The sequence below is a fragment of the Myotis myotis genome, unplaced genomic scaffold, assembly GCF_014108235.1.
Source record: "Myotis myotis isolate mMyoMyo1 unplaced genomic scaffold, mMyoMyo1.p scaffold_m19_p_3, whole genome shotgun sequence".
Taxonomy (NCBI): Eukaryota; Metazoa; Chordata; class Mammalia; order Chiroptera; family Vespertilionidae; genus Myotis; species Myotis myotis.
The window spans coordinates 177,803,172-177,829,945 of NW_023416335.1; the positions used below are offsets into that span (position 1 = coordinate 177,803,172).

Sequence of the window (26,774 nt, forward strand, 5' to 3'; positions counted from 1 at the left end):
CACGGGCTAATGCTCTATCCACTGAGCAAAACAGGCTGCAGCTTAATTCATTTACTTTTAATCTATATGTGTCTTTATATTTAAAGTGGGTTTTGTTTTTGATTCACCCTGAAGGCTGATGGGGGTTTCTGGGGCGGGATTAAGTAAATGGATTAACATTAAAGAGATTATAAGAAAAATATATTCCAAATTTTGTTAGTTGTATAATGGTTAGGTTTAAATTATTAACACCTAAGAAATTGGGTGAAGGGTACATATAATATGCTGTAGTATTTTATAGTTTTTTTTACATGTATGAGATTATTTCAAATTAAAATATTAAAAATTAAAAATTAATAAAATATTAATTGAAATGTATATGCATTACATGAAAAATCTCCTAATTGCTTCTAGCATAATTTATTAAATTGTGCTAAAATTTACAAGGGTTCAATTAAAAAATACCTTAATTCTAAATGATATAATAGAAAATATATAATAGTGCAGTTATAAGCACTTATCTGAAAATAAAAATTTAAAGAAGTGAATTTAAAGAAGGGATTAGCCAAAGAAAATATATGCACACCCCATGGACACAGACAACAGTATGGTGATGGCCAGAGAGAAGTGGGGGGCAAGAGCTGGGTAGAGGGGGCAAAAGGGGGGAAATAGGTACATCCTATATCTATATAATAAAAGCTTAAGCGACCGTTACAGCAGACAACCAGAACGACCGGTCGCTATGATGCACACTAACCACTGGAGGCAGACGTTTAATGCAGGAGCTGCCCCCTGGTGGTCAGTGCGCTCCTACATGGGGAGCACCACTAAGCCAGAAGCCAGACTCATGGCTGACGAGCACAGTGGTGGTGGCGGGAGCCTCTCCTGCCTCTGTGGCAGCACTAAGGAGCAGCGAGCAGGCACACAGTAAGGAGTGATGGGTCCTGGACTGCGAGAGGGTGCAGGCCAGGCTGAGGGACCCCCCGCCCCAACCAGTGCATGAATTTTGTGCACTGGGCCTCTCGTAATAATAATAAAAGGCTAATATGCACATTGACTGAATGGCAGAATGACCGGTTGCTATGATGCGCACTGGTCACCAGGGGGCAGACACTCAATGCAGGAGCTGTCCCCTGGTGGTCAGTGCACTTCCACATGGGGAGTGCCACTCAGCCAGAAGCTGGCTCATGGCTGGCCAGCGCAGTGGTGGTGGCAGGAGCCTCTCCCACCTCCGTGGCAGCACTAAGAATGTCCAACTAACAGTTTAGAACCGATCCCTTGGGGGCCTAAGCCTTTGGTCGGACATCCCCCGAGGGCTCCCTGGCTGCCAGAAGGATGTCTAACTGCAAGCTTAGGCCTGATCCCCGGGGAGTGGGCCTAAGTCGACAGGTGGACATCCCCCAAGGAGTCCTGGACTGTGAATGGGTGCAGGCCGGGCTGAGGGACCGCCCCCCTACCGCCCCAGTGCACAAATTTTTGTGCACCAGGCCTCTAGTATATATATATAATCATCAGGTATTTTCTTCTTTTTTTAAAAAATATATTTTATTGATTTTTTACAGAGAGGAAGGGAGAGAGATAGAGAGCCAGAAACATCGATGAGAGAGAAACATTGATCAGCTGCCTCCTGCACACCTCCTACTGGGGATGTGCCCGCAAACCAGGTACATGCCCTTGACCGGAATTGAACCTGGGACCTTTCTGTCCGCAGGCTGACGCTCTATCCACTGAGACAAACTGGTTTCGGCATCATCAGGTATTTTCATTATAAACCTAATTCCAGGCCACTGCTCATCCATTAGGAAGCAATGCAATTTTTCATTCTTAATTCATATAAAGTCTTACCAAAACTATATTTAAAGAGCTAGTTCTCAACTAAGGGTAGTACTCTAGGGACCATTTGAAAATGTGTGACAGCAGATTTTGTCATCTCAGTGACCTGGGGGAGGACATGAATGGCATTTAGTGGGCAGGGGATACAGGTTCTGAAGGATTTCCTGTCGAGAATACATAGAGTCCCCTCTATTTCTCCCTTGAGAAACACTACAAGTTATAATGATGGCCAGAAGAATAGTAAAACATGCACATAAGTAATCTTCTGTAAATATTCTGTAAATAGGGGGTTATAGAATCCCCACCATATTTTTAAGCAATGTTCATTTTTCCCTTTTAAAGTAGGAGATACTGCAAAACTTTTCTCCATTATAAAATCTGATCTAAAAGTGACACACTTAAAAGTAGAAGAAAGTTTTTCTTGTTAATGCATAGCTCAATAAATTTTTTAAACTTTTAAAAACAATGAAATGTTTTTACAAGCTCAGGAAGCTTGCAATTACTTGGGGGTAATGAGGGAATGAGCTCAATACTGCCAAGGTCATTTTATTTGGTTCGAGAGGGTATCAGACTATTATCTTTCAGTCTATTTACCTTCTTGAGAAAATTAATTTCATTTTCATCACTTTATTGAATTTAACATATTTACAGAGTGTCCACATGTGCTAGGCATTATACAAGAAGTTAGGAAAACAAAGTCAAAAGGCACATTTTTAACCTGGAGAATGTTCAAAGACCTAGTTTACAGGATAAAGAAAAAGAAGAAAAGGGGCAAAAGATTCTTATATTTGCTAAGTAATAGAGGAGAAATAGTGTAGGGTTAAAAACAGATAGTGTTGCCCAGCCAGTGAGCCTCAGGGGTTGAGCATCGACCCATACACCAAAAGGTTGCTGGTTTGATTTCCAGTCAAGGCACATACCCAAAGTTTCGAACTCAATTCCCAGTAGGGGGCATGCAGGAGGCAGCCAATCAATGATTCTCATCACTAATATTTCTATCTCTCTGCCTCTCCCTTTTTCTCTCTAAAAATCGATAAAAAATATATTTAAAAATAGTGTTATTTTATTGTACATTAAAGGAGTAATTTATCTGTGGTAAAGTCTGCTTTCTAACTTTATTCATTGTAAGACTGTTAACACCCTAAGTTTCCTGTTTATTTTGTCAATAAAAAAAGTTCCTAGAAATACACAACCATCTTACATGTGCTGATTGATATTTGTTTTATCAGGACAGGTATGGAAAATGGAAAAATGGAAATCACGAGGCAGTTACTAAATTACACTTACTACAGTGAGTTTTATATAAAGTGCTAATCACTAGTAAACAGACAATTATTTAATTATAGGTATGCTTTATAAGCTACTCAAAAGTTAAATCATAAAGTAAAAATCAGCAGTTCACTTTACAGGCAAGAAAACACTATAGAGAAACTAAGAAAATTGTGTGATCCCAGAACAAGCATTATCATTGCTATAAAGTAAGTACTAATCATTGTGAAAGATACAAAATAAGCAAAAAAATCAAAGGAGATTTTAGAACCAGAGCAACAAACTGTTCCTAAAAACATGGCTAACTCACCAGTTGTCTCCTATTCTTCTTCCATGTTTCTGCTTTCCTCTTTGAGTTCATGTTTTGAAATGCTATTTTCAACAAGACAGAATTGTTATCATGAGAAAAACTCTCACCACAGAACAAATACACACATACACATTTGAAATGCACTGGTTTAAGGAGTAAGGAGAGGGAGAGAGAGACCCTTTAGTTCTCAACAGTACTGAATTAAATCAGCTATATCACTTTAACTGAGAACACATCAAACTTACAGAAGTCACTTGGTGGGTTGTGTGTAAGGTTTCTGTAGAATTCAGTTCTGTGAGCTTTCTTTAATCCTGTGCATAAGCCAAAATCAGATAATTTTACATGACCCTAAAAAAGGAAAAAAAAAAAAAAACTAGTAAAATCAGTGGATTATAACTTTGAAACAAAAGCTTTATTGTAAACTTTTTAAAATTCAACTATTATAAAAATTCTTAGCTTAGAATCCATACTAATGAAATGTAATAGTATAAATGTTTGATGATAATGACTGCATCATTCTATAAAATAATGTAGGTTAGCAATAATATAAATTGCAGTTGTCCATTTCCAATCACAAAATTAGCTCTATTACTCCATAAAATAACTAGCGACCTAATAATTCGCCAGTTTATTCACATACCTTGGCATCTAACAAAAGGTTGTCTGGCTTAATATCCCGATGGATAAAACCCAACTGGTGGATCGCATCTATTGCCAGAACAGTCTCTGAAATATAGAACTGTGTTTCCTCTTCTGTCAAGGTATCTTTCTTCATTAGCAATGTCATCATGTCCCCTATAAAGGAAAGTATCATGTTTTGAAATGCCTCAAAAGGGAAATACCTTGTAAATGCTTTCTTTGTATCTACACAATGTATGCCTGATTTTTGAATTTTATGATCCACCCAGTATACCTCCAACCATCTCCAGGGCCAAATAAAGTGTCATTGAATAGGCAAAAGTTTTATGACATTTAATGGGTTTAAGATAGAAAGTACATGAAATCAAATCAAAGCAGAGCTAATAATGAAGTAATATTCACCACTCAACATCCAGAATAAGTTGCTGAGAAAAACATACCAAACTGGAAAATGAATCAATAAGCACACCTGGAAATGGGATATACTAGTATTCTTTCAAATTCAAGTTTCAAAAACACTCAGAGCTCTTTGGGATAGCAAAAATAGGACATCATTCCACTAAAAGACTTACCTTCAGACATTCTTTTTTTGTTTGTTTGTTAATCCTCATCCGAGGATATTTTTCCATTGATTTTTAGGGAGAGTAGGAGAGGGAAAAACAGAAAGAAACATCGATGTGAGAGAAACACATCGATTGGTTGCCTCCTGCATGTGCCCCAACCAGGGCCCGGGCCAGGGAGGAGCCTGCAACCAAGGTACGTGCCCTTGAGCAGAATCAAACCTGGGACCCTTTGGTCCTCAGGCCGATGCTCTATCCACTGAGCCAAACCAACTAGGGCCAGACATTATTTTATTTTCAAGGGATTTTTTTTGTTAAAGGGAGGCAAAGAACAAACACTGGTGAACTTACCATTCAAAATTGACAAAGTGTATTTTCATGATGCTTCAGATTAAAAAAATAATAAAGTAGTATTCTTTGTTCTCCATTCCCATTCTATTCCTCTTTCCCATTTTGCTGAGTAACCATTATCATGCATTTAGTTTGATGTGTATCCTTCTAGCTTCTTTTTAAAATGTTTTCATATACTTATATATTAATCTATAGACTTACAGTCTTTTGTAGGTTTTTTAAAAAATTACACAAATAGTATCAATTGTACATATAATTGCACAGCTTGCTTTATTATGCCACTGTTTCCGAGATATTACTATTGAAAAAGATATAGCTCCTGACTTTTAATTACTGTAAAATATTTCATCTCATAATTATGCCACATTTTATTTGTCCAGCCTTCTATGGCTGGACATTTATCTTGCATTCAGGTTTTCACTATTATGACAATGCTGCAATGAGCATCCTTTTACAGGTCTCTTGTACATGGGCATGGGGAGAATCTCCAGGGAAGATAACTGGTTGTAGAATTGTGGAGTTGTAGGACACCTGCATTTTCCACTTTACTGCTATGTATGAATTGCTCTCCCATTAGGATTTACTGATTAATTTACATATATGAGGCCAGTTCCCCACAGCCTCATCTGTCTTAATGTTTTTACTAATCAGATGAGTGTGAAATGGTATCTCATTCTTGTTTTAATTTGCATTTCCCTGAATACTGGTGAAGTTGAACATTTTCCTATATTTTTATAGACAGCCAGAGTTCTTCAGTGCACTATCATTTGCCCATTGGGTTGTTTTTCTTTAGTGATTTGTTTTTCTTTCTTCAAAAGAATCTAATTTGTCAAAATTAGCATTATTATGGGAGGAGCTATTGGAAAACCATGACTGACTATATAAACCTCAGAGCTAGGAATACCAAAGTAAACCTAATCAATAAAATTCTAATTACATATAGTGATTTGCTTGTGTTCAGCCTGTCATTGCTGTTACGTTTGCTTTTACCTCCAGGGAGAAATTCCATGATTAGATAAAGGTTCCTCTTATCTTGAAAACTGTAAAACATCTTCACCACCCAGGCACCATCTGCTTCTACCAAAATATCTCTTTCTGCTCGAATATGAGCCACCTAGATGAATGTATTTTGAAAAAATAATTGTAACATATTACACATTTTCAAGCTTACCTCTTACAATTATCCATCCAGTTCCTAAGAAGTCATGAAGGAAAGCTGGAGTTTCAGAAAAAATTTAAAACATATATGCATGTTCATATTCTCGTTAAACACGGAGAACCTCAGGAAATAGTTTATTTTAGCTTATATCTTTAGGCCTAAAAAGGTGGGATCCACAGGTATATTAGGGGAAGCTGAGGCCTTTAAGGTAGAAAAATGACTAGTCTCAAACCTTCCTGACCATATTCTCCACCTAGGCAAAGATCCTGGCTTTGTCTTATAAATTTAGAGCCCTAGTCTGACTTTTAAATGTTAAAAGAAGTAAGCGATGCTCTATAAATCAGTTTGACAAAGTCAGGGTCCTTAGCAAACTATTTTTTAACTTTTAGTAGTCAAAGGACTTGACTTGGTTTTTAACCATTTGGTTTGCTTTTTTAAGCAGAAACGTTTATAATAACTTTATATTCTTTTGTTATAACATACAACCTCTATAACATCTATAAACATAATCTATAACAAATTAATGTAATTTTGTGGAGTTTTGCTACTGATTTTTGTCAGATACACAATTACTAGGGATCCATTTTATAAGTTGGAATATTTTATAAACTGAGTAATTTGTGGAGTTCATATAATCAATTTTCAGATATTTTTGCATTATTTCTTGAAAGACTACCAATAAGGTTTGATTTTATAATTTTGCTATTTTCATTGTGCACCACTATGAATTCTGGCCCAAAGCACAAGAGAACAAATATTTTTTAAACCTTTTCATGATAATAAAATATGACCTGCTTAAAATATCATATTTCAGATTACTGTATTATTATCTAGTATGCTAAATGCACTGAGAGCAAAGCACAAGAATAAAAATTGAAAATTAAGAAATTTTTTTTTTTTTTTTTTGCATTAGAAAACTTTATAATCTCTCTGGATCTGTTTCAAAATTCTTACCTATTGTCTTTTACAAAGCATTCTAAGATGGTAAAGAAAAAGCCTTGCCTGGCTGGTGTGGCTCATTGGTTGAGCATTGACCTATGAACCAGGAGGTCACGGTTCAATTCCCAGTCAGGGCACATGCCCGGGTTGTGGGCTCAATCCCCAGTATGGGGTGTGCAGAAGGCAGCCTAACAGTGATTCTCTCATCATTGATGTTCTAGGTCTCTCTCCCTCTCCCTTCTTCTCTTAAATCAATAAACATATATTTTATAAAACTAATTTCTTCATAGGACTTATCAATCATGACTGTTTGGAATAGCGGTCTGCCTATTTTCCCCACTACTATAAAAGAACAAGGATCAGGTGTGTCTTGTTAACCACTGTATTCCCAGAACCTAGAACATGCGAATGCTTGTTGGATGAATGAAATAGAAATAAAGTGGAAGAATGCAGTAAAAATTCAAGTGGGCCATATTTAAATAAAAATTAATATTATATTGATATAATAACAAAGTAAGCTTCAGGTGGGCACTAAAAGACTGAAGTAAAGCATTAGGTACAGAGAGGTGCCATCTCCCCTTGTACCGCCATTGTAGAGGCCTTCACTAGCATATGTAGCATATGAGTGTCCACCCAGACTGGGAACACGGGTGAATAGATAAAATAATACTAGTAATGTTTTCAGATTTATGGCTACCACTGAAACCACATTAAGTCATAAAAAACAGGAAGACAGCCCAGAAGTATGAAATTGGAGTGGTTATAGATTTTGTAAATACATAAAATAAGCAAATTCTCAGTAGACTGTTCTTGCTTTTGTGATATGTGACAGGGATTGATGGTACTGAGAACTATCCTTTATTTTCACTGAAGTCAGAAAAGAGGGTATTTTGTTATGGACTGAATGTTTGCCTTCAAATTCCCATGATAATGCCCAAACCCCTAGGATAACTGGATTTGAAGAAAGGGCATCTAAGGAGGTAATTAAGGTTAAGTGAGGTCATTGGGGGTGGAGGGGTGATGGGAGGGGATTGGTATCTGTATTAAGAAGAGACACCAGATAGCTCACACTGTGTGTGCACACACCGAGGACAGGCTATGTGGAGCCTTAATGGGATGGCAGCTGCCTGCAAGCCAGGAAGAGAGCCCTCACCAGAAACCAAAGCCTGCCAGAAACTTGATTTTAGACTTCCACCCTCCAGAACTGTAAGAAAATAAATTTCTTTTGTTTAAGTCACCAAGTCTAAGGTATTTTGGTATGGCAGCCTGAACAGACTAATACATATTTAGATTATAAATTCAGAAGAAATTTTAACTATAAGAATTGAGAAGCTATGGCATAGGCTATCAAAAATTACTAGATTATATAGTAAGATACATAGATTTATTTTAAAAAATTCCAACATCAGCCAGTGGATGTTTCTTTAGTTGCATGTATTAAAGAACATACCTGCTCTTTTTCAAGCATATCAGCTTTTCTCAATATCTTCATTGCATAGATATGGCCTGTATCTTTCTTCTGGACCAGCCGCACCTAGCATGTGAAAATTGACCACATTGTAGATGTTAAACAGTCACTACTCTGTATTTAGGAGTAAATAGTAGATTCCTTTAAAGAAAACAGTGTTGCAATTTGCCATTCATGGTATTTTAGGAATTCTATTCAAATTAAATTATTTTAATACATATCTATTTTAAATCTATTTTAAGATATATATTCAATAACAGTGTATTTTAAAAAGAACCACACCTCTCCAAATGCTCCTCTTCCTATAACTTTCAAAGACTCAAAGTCATCTAAGCCAAGTCTGGTCCTCTTGAGCCGTAAAAACTCTGTTTCCTTGCGAGCATGCTGTGATCGGCGTAACTTTTTCTATTAAAAAAAAAAAAAAAAAAAAAAAAAAAAAAAAAAAAGACAGTTTAAAAGAAGGCTTTAAAATCAGATTGTTTCAAAGGAAGCCTACAGTATTAAAAGACAAGATATATAAAAATGGGGGTGAAACCCTGGCCAGTGTGGCTAAGTGATTAGAGTGTTGGCCTATACATTGAAGGGTCTTGGGTTCGATTACAGTCAAGGGCACATATCTGGGTTACAGGTTCGATCCCAAGCCCCAATCAGGGAACGTACGGGAGGCAACCAATTGATATGTCTTTCTCACATCGATGTTTCTCTCTTTCGGTTCCACTCTCTAAAAAAAAACCCAAAAAACAACTCAATGGAAAAAATAACCTTGGGTGAGGATTACCAACAACAACAAAAAGTGAGGTGAAGTATCTAAATATATAAAAGCCTAAGCGACCAGTCAACTGTTCAACCAGTCGACCGATAGATGGATCACTATGACATGCACTGACCACCAGGGGGCAGATGCTCAATGCAGGAGTTGCCCCCTGGTGGTTAGTGTGCTCCCACAGCAGGAGCACCGCACAGCTGACCAATGGATGCTAGACGCCGGGCTCACGCCTGGCAAGCACAGCTGCGGTGGCGCGACTGCAGTAGAGCAGCAGCGAGCCTACCAAGCTTCGGCGAGATGAGCAGGAGCAGCGCAGTGCCCAGCCCAGGCTCCGGCTCCTCCCCAGCCGCCTGCCGCTTCACACACTACTACATCCCTCCCGACTGTTGGACTGCTGGTTTTGGCTGATCCCTGCAGGCCACACAGAGGGACCCCACAGGTGCACGAATAAAAATAAATCTAAAGAAAACTTTAAAAAACTTTTTTAACAACTGAAAAATCTTTATTCTTGAAGTATACCCCATTAAATATTTCATCTTAACTATATCATGATAGTCTTTCATCTATATGCTAACTTAATTAAAAAATAAAAGTTAAACTTTAGGCAATGCTAATAGTATTCTGATATTGATTTTGACTCTGTAAAGAAATCGACTTTGCTTCAATTCCTTAAATCCCAACGTTGCTCTGTCACAACTACTGAGACTTATGACACCAAAACAACGAAGCAAGAGTGTTTCCATAGAGATGTGCTTATGGCAGAATTTATTCTTGGAAAGATTTTAATAAACTGCTTGAGACTTGGCACACAAATTCCTGAAAAAATGAAACTGCAACAAAGATAATTACATGAAGAATTCATTAAAATATTCAAGTCAGGAATTTCACAATTCATTCTCCAGCAGTCACAAAAATAATGAGCATTAATATGAAACATTATGAAATATCTGAAGGTACATTTGGAATGGGCATTTGTTTCATTGTTCTATATTTCATTTTTCCCCTCACCAAACAAAATTTTGTTTTTGACAAAGCTCCTATGGGAAATGAAAATAATCAATGAAGAAAATTAAACTCCTGTTCTTCAACTGAACCCTATCAAGCATTCAGTGGTTCAGTTCTGAGGCGGAGACAAGTCAAAATGACCATAACAGCTCAGAAACATCGCTCTGACATGCAGCTCAAGGTATAACTACTAAATAGTCCTTCCCTATCCCTCCGTTTATGCTTTCAAGAGGGTTAGGTAAACTATATATATTAATTAGAAATATGTAAATGTGTATCATCAATGCAATAGAATTCTGATAATTCTAAGAAAGTTAATCTAAGAGGATCAAATTAAGAATTATGTACTCAACATGGCTGGTGTGGCTCTGTGGTTGTGTGTCAATCCATGAACCAAGATGTCACGGGTTTAATTCCCAGGAGTGTGGTGGAGGCAGCCAATCAATGTTCTCTCATCGATGTTTCTATCTCTCTATCCCTCTCCTTTCCTCTCTCTTTAAAGAATTATGTCTTCAATGTAAATATCTTTAGACAGTTAAGTGAAGTTATACACTCAGGCACATCAGTAGTGAAAACAGTGAAGACTATTTTTTGGATCAAAAATGCCATTTGAATAACAGTTTAAAAAACTGAATTACTAGTAAAACAAGATCAAAAAGCAGTTTTAGATTTGAAGACTAAATAAAAAATGCCACATGGTGGCACTGTAGTACAGTCTTTCAAAGCAGTAAAGACATTCCTCCCCACCCCTTTTAATTACATAAATGAGTAAATATAAGAATTCTGAAAGACATTCTAGATTTCTAACATTATGGGTTATAGAATAAACAGAGTGCAGTTGGATTTAGCTTTAGAAACTTGTGTAATCTGAATGAAAAAAATAACCTTATTACACAGTTTCATAAATTACACTCAAAATTGATAAACAAGAGAGAAGCACCTAAAGAAAATAATGTTTATTAATATTTTATAGGTTGTGTAGTATAGCAAGTTAACAATGTTTATGTGTTGGAGATAGCTATTAGCAGAAAAGGAGAATCCCAAGTATATGGAATATATAATCTAACAGAAATGGGACATCACCTATAATGTTGTTACATTACTTTAAAAAAAATCTATTCCATGATATTAGTTTTAATTCTTAGAGTCCAGTGTGGCTCAGTGGTTGAACATCGACCTATGAACTAGGAGGTCAGAGTTCGAGTCCCAGTCAGGGCACATGCCTGGATTGCAGGCTCCATCCCCAGTGGGGGGACTTGCAGGAGGCAACCGATCAATGATTCTCATCATTGATGTTTCTTTCTCTCTTTCTCCCCCTGTTCTTTCCTCTCTGAAACCAATAAAAATAAAAATTAAAAAAAAAGAAATAGTATATAACGTTGTGTAAGTTTTAGGTATATAATGTGATGATTTGATCCATATATATTGCAAAATGATTACAATAAGGTTAATGTATCCATCACCTCACATAACTACTCTTTTTCTGTAGTGAGAACATTTAAGATCCACTCTCTTAGTAACTGTCAAGCACATAATACAGTATTGTTAACTATAGTCACAGTAATCACAGCTAACATTACCTCTTCATCTGCTAATCCTTCTTCTTCCATAGCCACTTCTAATTTCTTCTGCCTTAACAACAAAAAAATAATTTACATTTTAAATACATTCCTAACTACTCCCATTTTTAAATGTACATTTATTTATTCAATTTTACCACTTCAATTTGGTATGCTAAAAAAATCTTTCAAGTTGAATTAAAATAATCACTAAGCATAGTTTTCTTTCTCAAAATATAAACCCAATTCAGATTTAGCTTTCTCATACTGGTCAAATAAAATTTACTTCTAAAGTTGTCTAAATGAATTGTTAGCAAAGGTGACTAATGTTCTAAGAAGGAAAACTCTGTTATCTAATGTTCAAACCACCAAAATCATTAACATATATCAATATTTATATTTGATGTATATAAAGGTAACTATAATGACTAAAAGTACAAATTTTCAAGGTGGCTATCCATTCAAATCCTGATTCTAACGCTATTAGTTAAATGAGCTTGTCCACATCCTTCACTTAAACTCTAAACTTGATTTCCTACATAATCAAGGAAAGATGTTCAGTGCAACTAAGTATATTTTATTCTAATTCTTTATAAATTAGAAAACCATCTATGTATATAAGAAGTAACCCAAAGAACTACAAGAACTTTTCAAGGTACAGTATAGCCAAGTTCAGTTATTATTTTAAAATGGCATCCTTGAAGTTAGTTAAAGCGAACAAGAAGAGGGTGTGGAGAGGATAGAGGAGGAACAGGATAATGAGAGAAACGGTTGTGGCACAAATTTTGTAACTCATCTCCAAGTGAATATTAAGTATTTTATTTCTATTGTATTGGCTTTTCTTAAAGATAAACCTGAGAGAGAGCTCTTTCTAGTTAGTTTTGGAGTATGCTAGAAGACAAACTTCCCAGGCTTTATCCACATGGGTATAGGGGTTGAGGACTGAAACTACCATCCACATTGTTTAGTATTTGTTATTTATAACAGTACTAGAGGCCCAGTGCATGAAAATTCGTGCACTCGGGGGGGGGTTGGGGGGGGTGTCCCTCAGCCCAGTCTGCGCCCTCTTGCAGTCCAGGACCTCTCGGGGGATGTCCACCTGCCGGCTTAGGCCCACTCCCCAGGGAATCGGACCTAACCTGGCAGTCAAACATCCCTCTGGCAGCCCGGGAGCTCTCAGGGGATGTCTGACTGATGGCTTAGGCCTGCTCTGCACAGGGAGCAGGCCTAAGCCACAGTTGGACATCCTTAGCGCTGCCGAGGAGGCGGAGAGGCTCCCGCCACCACTGCTGCACTTGCAGCCATTAGCCTGGCCTGTTCTTGAGCAGAGCTCGCCCTGTGGGAGCTCACTGACCACCAGGGGGCAGCTTCTGTGTTGAGCGTCTGCCTCCTGGTGGTCAGTGCGCGTCATAGCAACCAGTTGTTCCCGGTTGTTCCACAGTTAGGGTCAATTTGCATACTATCCTTTTATTATATAGGAGTCCAAAAGTAAGCTCTTTCCTAATCCATCAAAATCATTTCTTTTTCTTTCTTAAGGAAAATTCCTAGCAAAAATATCTAGAGCCTGTTCATAAATGAGCACCCAAATGGAGATGAAACCTAATAACATATTCTTCACCTACTTCCTCAGCAGTTATAATAGGTACCTTGGTGCTTACCATACTGATTTTTATCTTTTCTTACATATTATTCCCCTAAGCCCAACCTTAGAATGGAACAAGCTCCTAACATCGGATTCTGTGCCTGCCATCGTGTACCTCTGGGCCTGCAGAGCTGCTTGCTGAATGATTTTGAGTTTTCTCCTCTGCTGAAAGAATCCAAAGAGTGAGAGGACCATTAATCTGGGAGGGATAGCCACATACAAGCAACTCTATTCTTCTCAGACCTCTACTGCACCTTTTCCTTGCCAAGACTAACACTTCATGGAATCATATCTCATTCAGGAGCAAGAGGCACTAATTTTCATTCATTTGCACCATGCCTACCCGGAACACCTATGACTTCTCTTGTACCTTTAAAAAAATAGCTTTTCTCCTCAAATGCTCTGGCATTTTGTTCTTTGCTTGGTACTTTATTTAGCTTATGTATTATCCAATTAGTCAAACCTTAAAAATTCATCGCATGTTTTCTTAAAGCATAAACTATTTTTACTATGTATTTTTATTATTTTAACAATGCAATAATTTTTATTTTTCAATTACAGTTTACATTCAATATTAGTGTGTATTAGTGTCAGATGTTCAGCACAATGGATAGATAATCATATACTTTACAAAGTGTAGTATACACTGTTTAATATGACTTCCATGGCACCACCAAGCTGAGACTGTTGTGGTTTGTGTTATTTTAATAACAGCAGATGCTTTTATTCTTACTCTCCTTTGTTTAGAAATAGAGGGGAAAATTGAATTACTTTAAGGTTTCAGCAAGAAACGACAATGAACCTTTAAACTTCTGACAAATAACTCATGCCTGCCTCCTGAGAAAATATAGGTCTTTCTTTCCTTGGTTTTCTTCCACTTTGTTCACTCTCCCTTGATGATGTGAACACTCCCAGAGGCTTCCATTACATTTACAATTAGTGTAATTACTATATTTGGATTTATTTCTAACTTATTCTGTGGTTTCTATTTATGCTTACTATTTGGTATTCCAGGTTTTTGTTTTCTCTGGGCCTTCTTTTGAACTGATTTTCCCCCTCATTCCATTATTTTCCTTCTACAGGTTTGGAAGTTACAAACTTCATTTTTGGTCTTTCAGTGGCTACCCTAGAAATTACATGTACAGTTAATTTGTCAAAGTCTGAAATTAATCTTTATCCTGTCTCCATTGTATTCCTATTCTTAAAGATACAAAGATATCTAAGAACAATTTCATTCCACTTCCCTCCTGATGGAGAGTCGACCGTTAGAAGATATTTTAATTCTTTTTTTTAAAAATGCCCAAGACAATGTCATTATTATTGTTTTTATACAGTCAGCTTTTTGGGGGATTTATCCACCTATTCACATTTAAACCTTCTGTTTGTGATCACTTTCCTTCTGCCTAAATTCAATCTTTTGGAATTTTTCCTGATGATGAACCCCTGGTTTAACTTGCCTCAGCTCCATTCTCTTTCCTCTCTTCCTTTGAGAACTTTAATTAAAGGTACGTTAGCTTTTCTCACTAGTCTCTATATTTCTTACCTCTCATATTTTCTTACTCTGTCTCTGAATAATTGTTTTATCTTCTAGTCCCAGTCCCAATTCTCGCCTCAGCTATGTCTCATCTGCAGTGAGACTTGTCCAAAATTAAGTTCAAACCCTGATTCTTCCTCTTGAGTCCTGTTTCACTGAGTTGCACCAACACTTTTGCCCAGGCATGATATTTCAGAGCCAGTATTGACTTGTTTCTCTCACATTTCATATTTGGCTAGTTTCCATGTTTTTTCATCTTTCTCACCCGTCAACTCTCTTTGTTGCTGTCACAATCCTAATTCGAGCCTCCTTTCTATTTGCCTGGATTATATCACTAGCCTTTCCTGTTCCTAATCCCTCCTCCCACAGTCCATTCTATATATCACAATTAAAGCACTCTTCCAGAGAAACACCTGCAATCATTTGATTCTTCTGTTCAAAACTCAGGGAGGCCCTCTACCACCATAGGAAGAGCTACACTAACAAAGCATTCAAGACTCCCAGGAAATCTTTACCCTCTAGCTTGAGCTTAACTGAACGGTGCTTGAGTTAGCACTTAAGGTGATTTCTTCTGTCTCTGATGCCCTTCCTCTCGCTCTTTTATTTCTTTCTTCTCCCTTTTATGTGTGTATAAATAGGACTCTTTCTTTAGAGTCCTGTTTAAACACTATCACCATTTATAATGTCATCCCAGCTGCCTTAGGAAAAAGCAATCTCTCTCTTCTAGGCCCTTCTCTTAGTGATACTTTTCACTCTTTCACGTAGTATCTATGTGCATTAGCTCCCTTACTCTAAGTTTCCTGAAAGCAAAACAACATATCTTTCATTTTTTATTCTTCTAGACCCACTTATATGTACTCAACATTATAGATGTTTTTGGATTAAAGTCAATTACTCATAATGCATCCCTCTAAAAGAAAGTAAAAAGCTGTATCATAATTTCATGGTTGAAAATGTTTTGTTTAAAACATCTCATTTGAAATAAGTATATGGGGTCACAGGACAAGGAACTATTCTGCAAAAATAAAACAAATAATTAGGTCCACTGTCAGTTTAAGAAAGTTAAAAACAACACACAGGGATGGATCTCCAAAATTTATATTATTAATGGGCAACATATTTACATTCCACTTGCAGCATAACAGCTTATTTAAATAGAAAATTTTGACTAGTTGTTACTATACCTGGTTTCTCTCTCTTCATGCTGTAATATTAGGTTGCTGTAAAAATTCTCCAACGTGAGCTTGGCCACAGTCACTCTTTCCCGGGTATGGTTGCTCATAGGAAAGGTGGCTGTACTCCCTGCCGTCATTGCCATAGTAACAGAAACTGAAATAACATATAAATACAAATTATTCAGTAGAAAAAAGTTTTTATCCCTTATAACAGACTCTAGAAATAGTTTTATTTCTACTAAGCAAAATTTGACCCGAACAATTAAGATATCCAAATCTTTCACATTATAAACAATACAATGCTAGAAAAGAAAGATGCACCATTCCTAAAGCAATAGAAATTAATTTTGTACTGGCAAGACCAGGGCTGAATAACAGTAAAGAAGCACTAGTGGGAGTCTAGGTACAATATAAATACATGCACACACAAAAGGTTGTACTCAACAAGCATTCAAAACAAGAAGCGGTCAATCTATTTTGTTGCTGTTTTATTGATTACTAAATAAAATCTAAAGATTTTGATAATACTTATGTCCTCAATAAATGTAAGTGTCCGAAGGTTAATGTAGTTTAATTAAATAGTAATAAATAGCTTCTTCCATATAAATGTTATGAAACACGAAGTGTCGCATCAATAAGCACACAAACATCAATCTAAAGCAATTCTTATCAGGGGAAAATACTTTCAGAAAGAAGCTCCTTTGACGGAGGCCAGGGTTGCCCTATTTCATTCTGAATTCTGTCATTTCAGATAGTATTATAACAAGGCATAGTATACTTCTCCAAACTAGGATGTCTGTCTCATTTTCAAAAGACACTCGAATGCCTGTAGGAACCAGACAGGAAACACAAATGTGTGAATTAAGCCAGGTGACAATGCGGAAGTTTTGTGTATGTCCAATTAGTACCATTCAAGTGCCAACTTTGAAAAACCACTGGGACAGCCAAAGTACTGGTTTGAAGAAGAAAATCTGTACAATTGGACAAGATACGGAATGTAATAAAAAGGCTGCTTCATAGGGGGGCTATTGAACTCTGGTGGCTGTTTGCTGGACACTGATCCTACCACAGTCTACATCTGGACAAAAAAAACCTAGAATATTCCATATGTTAAACGGATTTTTGCTTATTTGCATGGGGATCATAACAGAACCTAGACATGATCCAGATTGCATAGAGTGAGCATCCGACATTGCATTCCTAGTGAAAACATACTCCCCCAAACTTACTACCTATTCCCCAACACTCACCTCTTCTTAACTACACAAAGATACCAACTCTGTATATGGGCCTGAACTGCACTAGAATCCAGGGATGATGGAATGAACCAAAAGCCTTTCCTGTGCTTCAATGTCAAATACAGATTAAAAGTAAACAATCTCCAGATCCACTGTCATCTTATTGAGTTTATATCTCAAAGTATTGCAGGACCCACAAATCCATACACAATCCATCTATTATTTTACCATCATAAACTTGTCCCTCTGCTAACTACTCTAAATTTTTTATAACAAGAAGCTGATCACATTATTTGTTTAAAACGCTCCAGTTTCCTCACTGCCTATAGCAAATCAAATTAACTTAGCATGATAAAGACAACTAACATACACTGAATGCTGGTAGATATCAGGGATTTTATGATATTTTATTACTGAATTTCCCTTTTTTCTCCTAAGGATTTAAGATAGTGGCACCTTCTTATGCATGACTGCATTTCATCCTCACAGCAGCCCTGTAAAGTAAGGAACTAAAGCTTAAGAAAAGTCTCATAGCTAGTGAACTGTGGAGTTAGAACTCCAACTCCAAATGCTATCTCCAACTTGCCATTCCAGCCTTAGCTGCTCCCCTTGCTCATTGCTTACTCTTCTCCCAATATGCTTGGCTCTTTCATGCCTCCAAGGCCTCACATGACCCACCCCTGAATCAGTTATGTCCTGAAGTCTCTCCCTTCCTCCCTTCCTTCCTTTCTGAGAGAGAGAAAGGGGGAGAGAGAATGAGAGAGAATATCAATTTGTTGTTTCACTTATTTATGAATTCATTGACTGATTCTTGTATGTGCCTTAACTGGGGATTGAACCCGCAACCTTGGCGTATGGGGGACAACCCTCTAATCAACTGAGCTACCTGGCCAGGGCCTGTCCTGAACTCTCTTCACAGGAACCTTGATTCTTTAAGGCACAGTCTTACTGTGAAGACTTCTCTAACATGCCCTAACAGAAGAGACCTAACATTTGCATTAGGTCTCTTCTTTCATAGATGTTCTCTAATATTTGTACCAATATAGCTCAGGTACTGGTGCTTATCACTCCACTTCTCCATCCCACGAAACTAGAAGCATCTCTGGGCAAAAACTTTTCCTGATTCATTTTTTGAGTATTTACCACAACAGCACTGTATCTGACACATAGCAGGCATTAATGAATGAATGACTCGACCTATCAAATAGAGGAGGGGAAAGAGCTGAAAGAACTGGCTAAAAGTAATAAAGACTGATTAATAAGCAACTGTGGAAAAAGAAATTACTGAACTTAGAAGTCAGAAATTTAGAGATTTAATCCAGGCCCTGCTGCTAAGTGATCATATATTCTTGTTCAAATCACCAGAATGCTCTGAACTGGTCACTTTTCCCCAGACAGGTATTATGTATTTGTTCTGCCTAGTTCACAGGCCATCTGAGATAATACACAACAAAACCATAATGGCTTATACAAATGCAAGACATTATTTTAGGCACTTAGTTTAATATTTTAAATGTGCAAAATGCTTTAAAAATAATAGTATTGTTTTTAAAAACAATTAAGAATAAAAATAAATGAAACCCAAGAATTATCACAGCCAAATGCTTTTTAAGTGCTAAGCTGTTCTTCTTGGAATGCTATCAAAGGCAATGTTATCAAACCATTTTTGGAAATATCAGAATCACTGGGTTCATATTCTATGTTTCAGGATCGGTAGAAGTGGAGTTCTTCGGGTGCCGTGAGGAAAATAATTTCCTGAGGCCCTCACAGGAGGATGGAGTTTCATGGAAAGCTTTATTGATGATGTAAAATTAAGGGGGCTCCCTCCAAGATCCCATCTCTGTCTGTCTTGCCATGGAAGAAGTCTAATCTTGTCTTCAGCAGGGCCAGAATGAAGGCCACTGCCCAGAATTTCTGCTCCATATCAAAGTATAGTATAACCCAGCATCTGGCTAGCTTAGCTTGTGTTCCCAGCTGTAGTCCATTGCCTGTGGTGTTCACACAGCAATGGGCCATGCGGTTGCTTAAAGACACATGGCTTTGGAGAGAGAATAGGTGAGCCCACGGGCGAGTGCAGGTCACAGAAAAGAGAGAACAACAGACCAAGCTTGAGCAAGAAGGAGGGAATTCTTTGTCTAGGGATTTAAACTATTCAAGATTTTGAGCGTTTCTGATGTGGTCCACCCCCTAGCCAATCCATTGTTCCCCAGGCTAGACTGACAAGCAAGCACCTTCCCTATGTTACTCCGACTTCACTATGCATGTGCCCACCTTCCCTTTTGTTCGATCCCTTCCCCCAGTGATCTGCAGGAAATGGACCTGTAGTTCCCTGGGGAACGTGAAGCTGTAGCTTTCTGGTGAAGCTGCCCAGGTGACTATGTTTACAATGTCTGACTCTCCCTTAGCTCTTTTTCCCTTATTAATATTGATAAACTAGTTAATTATGGTGATAACACCATCAACCCATTTTGGAAATATCAGAATCACTGGGTTCATGTTCTATGTTTCGGGATGAAATGCAGAAAAGTCAAAGAAGGAAAATAGAACAGGAATGTGGTTTAGCAGACATCCTAAACCCTGTTTGTTAACTGGGATTTGGGGGTTGGGGTGCAGGGAAGGAAGCTAAGGAGGATAGATTAGAAGTTGAGAAATTCAAATAATTTGAGAAAATCCAGATTATACAAAATTAAACAAGTTTCTTGTTGCACAACTTCCCAGCATCTTTAATATGTAACTATTCACCCTAAAACCTCAAAAAGGTGGTAAGGGATACAATTTGCAATAGTATTCTAGGGAGCCTTCTTTAGGCATATAAAATTTGAGTTCATACATAATTATCTTCAAACACTAGTTAAAAAGTGCCTGTTACTTTATTTTTTAACAAACATTGGGTGGGGGTGGGGAGGAAGCACTGAAGTTCTAATACAGAGCAATGCCTAGGAATTTTATTTTTTATTAAAATATATATTTTATTGATTTTTCACAGAGAGGAAGGAAGAGGGATAGAGAGTTAGAAACATCGATGAGAGAGAAACATCGATCAGCTGCCTCCTGCACACCCCCGCACTAGGGATGTGCCTGCAACCAAGGTACATGCCCTTGACCAGAATCAAACCCGGGACCCTCGAATCTGCAGGCTGACACTCTATCCACTGAGCCAAGCCAGTCAGGACAATGCCTAGGAATTTTAGAGTGCTTTCTAATTTGTCCAGATATGTAGCTGATAGAGAATTTTCAAATTGGTTTGCCAGTTATGAGGAGGGAAAAAGGTCAAGACCCAACTCTAATTGTCCAAGGACTATATTTTCCTTTCAACAAGTTTATGATGAAAAAGCAAACAAAACATTTTATATTGCCTCTTGAGAAAAACACACAAAGAAATAGCCCATAAGTAAATATTTCGGAAGTCAAAAAGAAAGCTATATAATGAACTCAGGGTGCGGTCTTGGAAGGCAGTTGACTGGCTGCCAAGGGGCCTCTTAGAACAGGCTGCTCTGCTCAGTCTGCCAAGGGGCAAGGTCTGGCCTTCAGCTGCCAATGTCCCAGGGCAATCAAATTCTGGAAGCTACTTTATCCTAAGAGAGTTCGGGAGAGACTAATATACAAGACATAATGTCAATTGACTTATTTACACAATAAGAAATTGAGTAACAAGGAACAGATCCTTGCATCTTCTCGCAAATGCATTCTGTCCTTGTAGACAAGCTGGATGCAAAGCCATAATGAGGATCAGAAGATTGCTCAGTGAGCATGCATCAGAAAAAAGAGAACTGTTATTCAATTTAAATGTTTCATGGCATCAGGATAAGGCAAAATCTTTAAAATAAATTTTAAAAAGACTACTTGCTATCTAGCCCAGGCAATTTTGCCCACTTTAAAGTAGCTGGAGATGGCCAATATTTACCTCTGCTGCTGACTGGGATGAAACAATATTGGGGGACTAGAGGTGGGCAGAAATATTACTGAGCAAAAATTTAGGGAAAATTTTATGAAACATAAAAAAATGTTAGGGAATTCCAAATAATTCCAAACAACTAGGAATTGTTTGCATTAATAATACAGAAATAAATATGAATTATTTTAGATAAAAATTTATGAACCTGAGGTCTTTATAAAAGAGGGAGAAACAGAAGATCAGGTTCCTCCCATCATAGGAAAATGTAATGAGTTCAACTCCAAAATCCAGCAGTGGATATCAAGTAATAGACAGTCTATAATTTAATCATGATCAGTATGTTTTTTCCGTTCTGTTACACATACATGCAAGTGTGTATGCCTTGTTTAAAAACCAAATCACAACAAATCCTATGTGTATTTATCTCTGTAATGAAAGTATTACAGCATCTGGCAAAGTACTGAACACACAGTAGGCATTTTATAAATAAGTGATGGATTTTCAATAATGTTTCACATATTATAATTTCCTTTGAATTATAAACTAAAGAATCATTTAGTATTATGTTAAACTTCAGAAACAAACCCTACATGAGTGATACAATTGCAGAAAAGACCAAAAATTCTACCCATATTCTTGAATAAATAGCATCTTTTAGAGATCAGCTTTAAAATTAAGGAAAAATATTTTCTTGTTACCAGACACAAATAGGCTTCACAAAAATTCTAATTTAACAAAACTAAGAACAAAAGTGACCAAATTATTACAAAGAATGATCTAGATGACTGGCACTTATTATATTGCAAATTTATTCCTCTAGTGGATTTAATACTGTTCTTTGTCTTTTATTAAAGCCCTTTCTTTAGCCAGAAAAAGAACAGGATACAATTTGCAAGTCTAGAATTCCTGGACTGATAAAAACAACACCAGGTGCCCTTGAATTTCCTGTTCACGTGTTTTCTCCAGACTCCCCTATTCATTAATGGAGACACTACCAATAATAGTTAAGTCCAACATTCTTTCATTTACCAAGCCTGGGGAAAGGCGATAAAAAATCTGGCACTCAGGCCATCTATAAATAGAGGTGGTGTCTCTAACCATTTACCATCAAACTTCTAAAGTGGGAAAACAGAACTGCTTTACCTGACTGGTAAAACACATTATTAAACTGGTGGTTTCACCTTAGTTTTCACATATTAGATTTCAGATGAAAGAGTATCTTTAATGCTACTGTATTACCTTGGCTTATAAAAAAAAAATGTCCTAAATTCATCATTAGTTGTAACCATTATGTTGTAGGCTACAACAGGTCTTTAGGTTAAACACTGTATATGCTGGTCCCTAATGCTAGAGTAGCCACAACTTCTTTCCTCTCTGAGGTGCAATCCAAAGAGGAAGAAGCTCTGGTAAGGGAGCTGGGGTTGGTTAGAGCATCATCCTGATTCACTAAGGTTGTGGGTTGCGTCCCTGGTCAGGGCATATGTAAGAGTCAACCAATGAATGTATAAATCAGTGGAACAAATTGATCTCTCTCTCTCTCGCCTTCCTCTTTCTCAGAAATCAATAAATAAATCAAATTAAAAAGCAAAGAGGAAGAAATTCACAGCCAAGTGAGCATTCCAGTCCCAGTCCTAACTTTTACTAGGTGCATGACTCCCATCCAACATTTATTGTACACTATGTGCTAGCACTGCACAAAGTACTGAGAATAGGAAGACTGATAAATATATATATATATATATAGTCTCTTCTCTTAAGGAGGTTCATAATCTTATGGGAACACAAAGAAGGGAGAAATCAGCTCTCCAGAGGAGGAGAGGTGTAAGGACATGAAGTAGACTGGCACACTTGTGTAGAGAATGGCTTAAGTACATTTAGTGAAACAGCAGAAGATGAAAGTGAGACAGGAATCATGATAAAATACCTTCCTCCTTTTTTGCCATATTAAAAAATTATCTTGAGCATAAATGGGAGTCAGATAAGGCTTTTCATTAAGTGAAGAACCAGCAGCCAATAAAAAAAAACAAAAAACAAAACAACATTTATTGAGTGCTTACCCAAGTACCAAGATCTCTTTTACATGTTTTAATGTATTGAATCCTCCTAACCAACCCTAAAATCTTATCTGATTATCGCTTGGATAGATTCTGCTAGTATAGGGTAGGTGCCAAAAAAACTAGGAGTAGATTAGGCTAGAGCAGGGGTGGGCAACCCCTGGCACACGTGCCAAACATGACACGCCAGTAACTTTTGCTGGCACGCGAAACCCTCCCTTATAATCTTCCATTTACAATTTTTTTCTTAATATCGACTTTTTTATTTTTCAGATAAATTCAGTGTAGGTGCATCTTAGATAAATAAATAATTTTACATAACAAGTTATCTTAAAGACCATAGACATGAATTGATGAGACAGGTGAAGAGCAATTTCTGTGCCTCTGTCTTAACTCTCCCTGCCTTCCTACATCCGACCAGTGTTTTGGTTTCATCCACATACGCTTGTAAATCTTTGTTCTCAGTGATGAGTTTTGTTAAGTCTCGTAATAAGAGTGGTCTGACGGATGAAAGTAGTAGCTCGTGCATGTCTCTGAAGGTCACGAAATATAAACCTGATGTAAAATCTGTCATCAGTGATGCAGCAGCAAAAGTCCCACTGATAATATCAAACGGAGTCATAAAGTTTTCTGTTGGACTATCAGTGTACATGTCTACATTAAAAAATAAATGTATTTTTCATCATCATATACTGTGTTTTTGTCGCTTGAATGAATTTTATTATTTCTTCAAGGTTCTTCACATACGTACACCTTAAAGAGATATCAAGTAGGCGTAACATGTTCTCAAAAAATTAGGGTTGGCACGCAGAAGAATTATGAGTCAGAGATTTTGCTGGTTTTGGCATGCACTCACAAAAAGGTTGCCCATCCCTGGGCTAAAGGAATATAAATCAGGTTAGGGGGACTCAATAATTAATAGTCATGGGTTACAAACTGACAGCCTGAAGCCATATTTTGTTTGACTTGCACTGAGATTTAAAAATGGAAAGATTTCATATAAAAATCCAGATTTCTGGTTCCTCTTAAACAATCACATCTATCAAATATGAGCCCACAGTCTTGACTGGAAATAGCTGGAACAGAGAAGCATCAGCTTCCTAGCAATACCACTTCCAGCCACAGTCCACCAACTTTCTATCCCCTCATGCCCACCTTCCTTCACTCATATTACCTGTAAGCTTTATTATCTGTTTCCTGTAAACACTGAGACTATAATTCTTTTAAGATAGTAGCAGAAGAGACTAAAAGAAGGTCTCAGCTGGAAAGAGTGAAATCTAAAATTATCTCTGGGTTTCAGATTTGGATGACTGGGTAAATGGTCCTATCATTTATTGATATGGATAGGTAGTATCAGAACAGCTAAATTGGTGGGGAAGAGAGTAAGTTTAAGGCTGATCTTGTCTGAGTTATTTCACCAGACAGGATTCTCATCTCTAAAACGGAGATAATGGCCCTAGATCAGGGGTGGGCAAATTTTTTGACTCGAGGGCCACAATGAGTTCTTAAACTGGACCGGAGGGCCGGAACAAAAGCATGGATGGAGTGTTTGTGTGAACTAATACATGTTAACACTGCTGCTGGTGAAGGAGCGGAGGGGAGAGCAAGAGAACCCTCCGCTCTTTCGGCTCCGCGGGCCAGATAGAACAGCCAAAGGGGCCGGATCTGGCCCGCGGGCCATGGTTTGCCCACAGCTGCCCTAGATGGTTTGGCTCAGTGGATAGAGTGTTGACCTGCAGACTGAAGGGTCCCGGGTTTGATTCCAGTCAAGAGCACATGCCCAGGTTGTGGACTCGACCCCTGGTGGGGAGCATGCAGGAGGCAGCTGATCAATGATTCTCTCTCATCATTGATGTTTCCATCTCTCTCTCCCTCTCCTTTCCCCTCTGAAATTAATAAAAGTATATTTTAAAAACAATAACAATTTCTAAAAAAATAATAAAATAAAATGGAGATAATGTATGCCAACTGTACAGCCTTGATGTGATGCTTCGATGGTGGCAGAGCACAATAATGAAGGGCCAGATTGCCTGGACCTGAATTTTGGCCCAGACACTCACTAGCTGTCTGACTTTAAGCAAATTACTTAAAAGTTCTATGCTTCACTTCTCTGTAGACTACAATAAAGATAACAATGGTCAACTGTGTACATGCTGATTATGCTAATACAAGACTTTTAAGAATTAGGAAAGTTAGTACTTGTAAAGGACTTAGTGCCTGGCACAGAGAAATGTGAGGTGTTTGATAAATCAATAAATTATGTGAGAAAGTATTTTAAAACATCTCTTGACTCATATTAAATGGCAAAAATGATTAATTTTCTTCCCTTGCCTGCCCAATCTTCCTGGATCACTCCTCCTGCCTTGCGCTATCCTAAGGTAGTTTGTAAATGTTGTCTCTAGGCAGATTCCCTATTTCTCCTACTCTTATACCTATTTGATTAGACAAATTAGATTGCTTTTTTAAAAAATATATTTTATTTTTACATAGAGGAAGGGAGAGGGATAGAGAGTTAGAAATATCGATGAGAGAGAAACATCGATCAGCTGCCTCCTGCACACTCCCCACTGGGCATGTGTCTGCAACCAAGATACATGTCCTTGACCGAATCGAACCCAGGACCTTTCAGTTTGCAGGCCGATGCTCTATCCACTGAGCCAAACTGGTCAGGGCTAGATTGCTTTTAATGGAGAGAGGAGAGAAATATATCAAAAAGTACATAGCAGTTTCTTAAACTGAAAAACCTGAAGTAATAAAAGAGGTATTTGTAGAAGTTGTATTAGAAGTTAATATTGATTTGGGGGTATAGATAGGCTAGAAAAAAGTGTTCTGGGAAGAACTAATCACTTCTCTCACAAGATGCTGCAATTCTTATGCGGGAACAGACATCCAATTTATAATCTAGTGACTGCATTTAGTATCAAGAGCTTTTGCTTTGTTTTCAATTAGTTAATGTGACTCTCTATATTTGGTGTGTGCCCTATTCAATAGTCCAGAAGAGTGAATTCATAGATACTTTTTTTCTTTCTTTTTTTGTGAGTCATAAGCCTGGTGGTGATGGTACAATGGTACAGAAGTTAACATTATCATTTTTTTTTCAGTATTGTTTTAGAAAGAGATATATTTTTCCTGCAGACAAAATATACTTTAATGGTTGAGTTTCCAAAAGCTTATTTGGCCATATGCTGTTAATGGCAGACGACTTGGGTATGTTGATCCAAATGATTACTAAAAATTCCTCTGAACTTTAAAGTTTGTTTGTTTTTAAGATTCCACACATAAATATTACCCTTTTTTGCTTCAACCAATTTGAAGTCGGTTGGGACTCTTGAATCTGGATATCCATTTCTCTCCCTAAGTTTGGGGAGTTTTCAGTCACTATTGCTTTATTTTATTTAT

At 37.4% G+C, this 26,774-nt stretch overlaps 1 protein-coding gene across 12 annotated transcripts in view; it reads right to left on the reverse strand.

Annotated features, from left to right (window-relative positions):
* Positions 1–26,774, reverse strand: part of STK38L (serine/threonine kinase 38 like) — a 67,504-nt gene that overhangs the window by 9,964 nt on the left and 30,766 nt on the right. For 6 of the 12 annotated variants that reach the window (XM_036302085.1, XM_036302077.1, XM_036302078.1 and 3 more), the window contains 9 exons: positions 16,198–16,342; positions 13,543–13,644; positions 11,859–11,910; positions 8,790–8,912; positions 8,490–8,573; positions 5,932–6,055; positions 4,032–4,186; positions 3,637–3,739; positions 3,392–3,453 (listed from right to left, as the gene is read on the reverse strand). In XM_036302085.1, the coding sequence (XP_036157978.1) occupies positions 3,392–3,453; positions 3,637–3,739; positions 4,032–4,186; positions 5,932–6,055; positions 8,490–8,573; positions 8,790–8,912; positions 11,859–11,910; positions 13,543–13,644; positions 16,198–16,331 (939 nt within the window). In that variant the 5' untranslated portion in view covers positions 16,332–16,342. Of the gene's footprint in view, positions 1–3,391; positions 3,454–3,636; positions 3,740–4,031; positions 4,187–5,931; positions 6,056–8,489; positions 8,574–8,789; positions 8,913–11,858; positions 11,911–13,542; positions 13,645–16,197; positions 16,343–26,774 lie in introns of those variants that run through there. The other 6 variants (XM_036302084.1, XM_036302082.1, XM_036302083.1 and 3 more) reach the window with 6 other exon arrangements.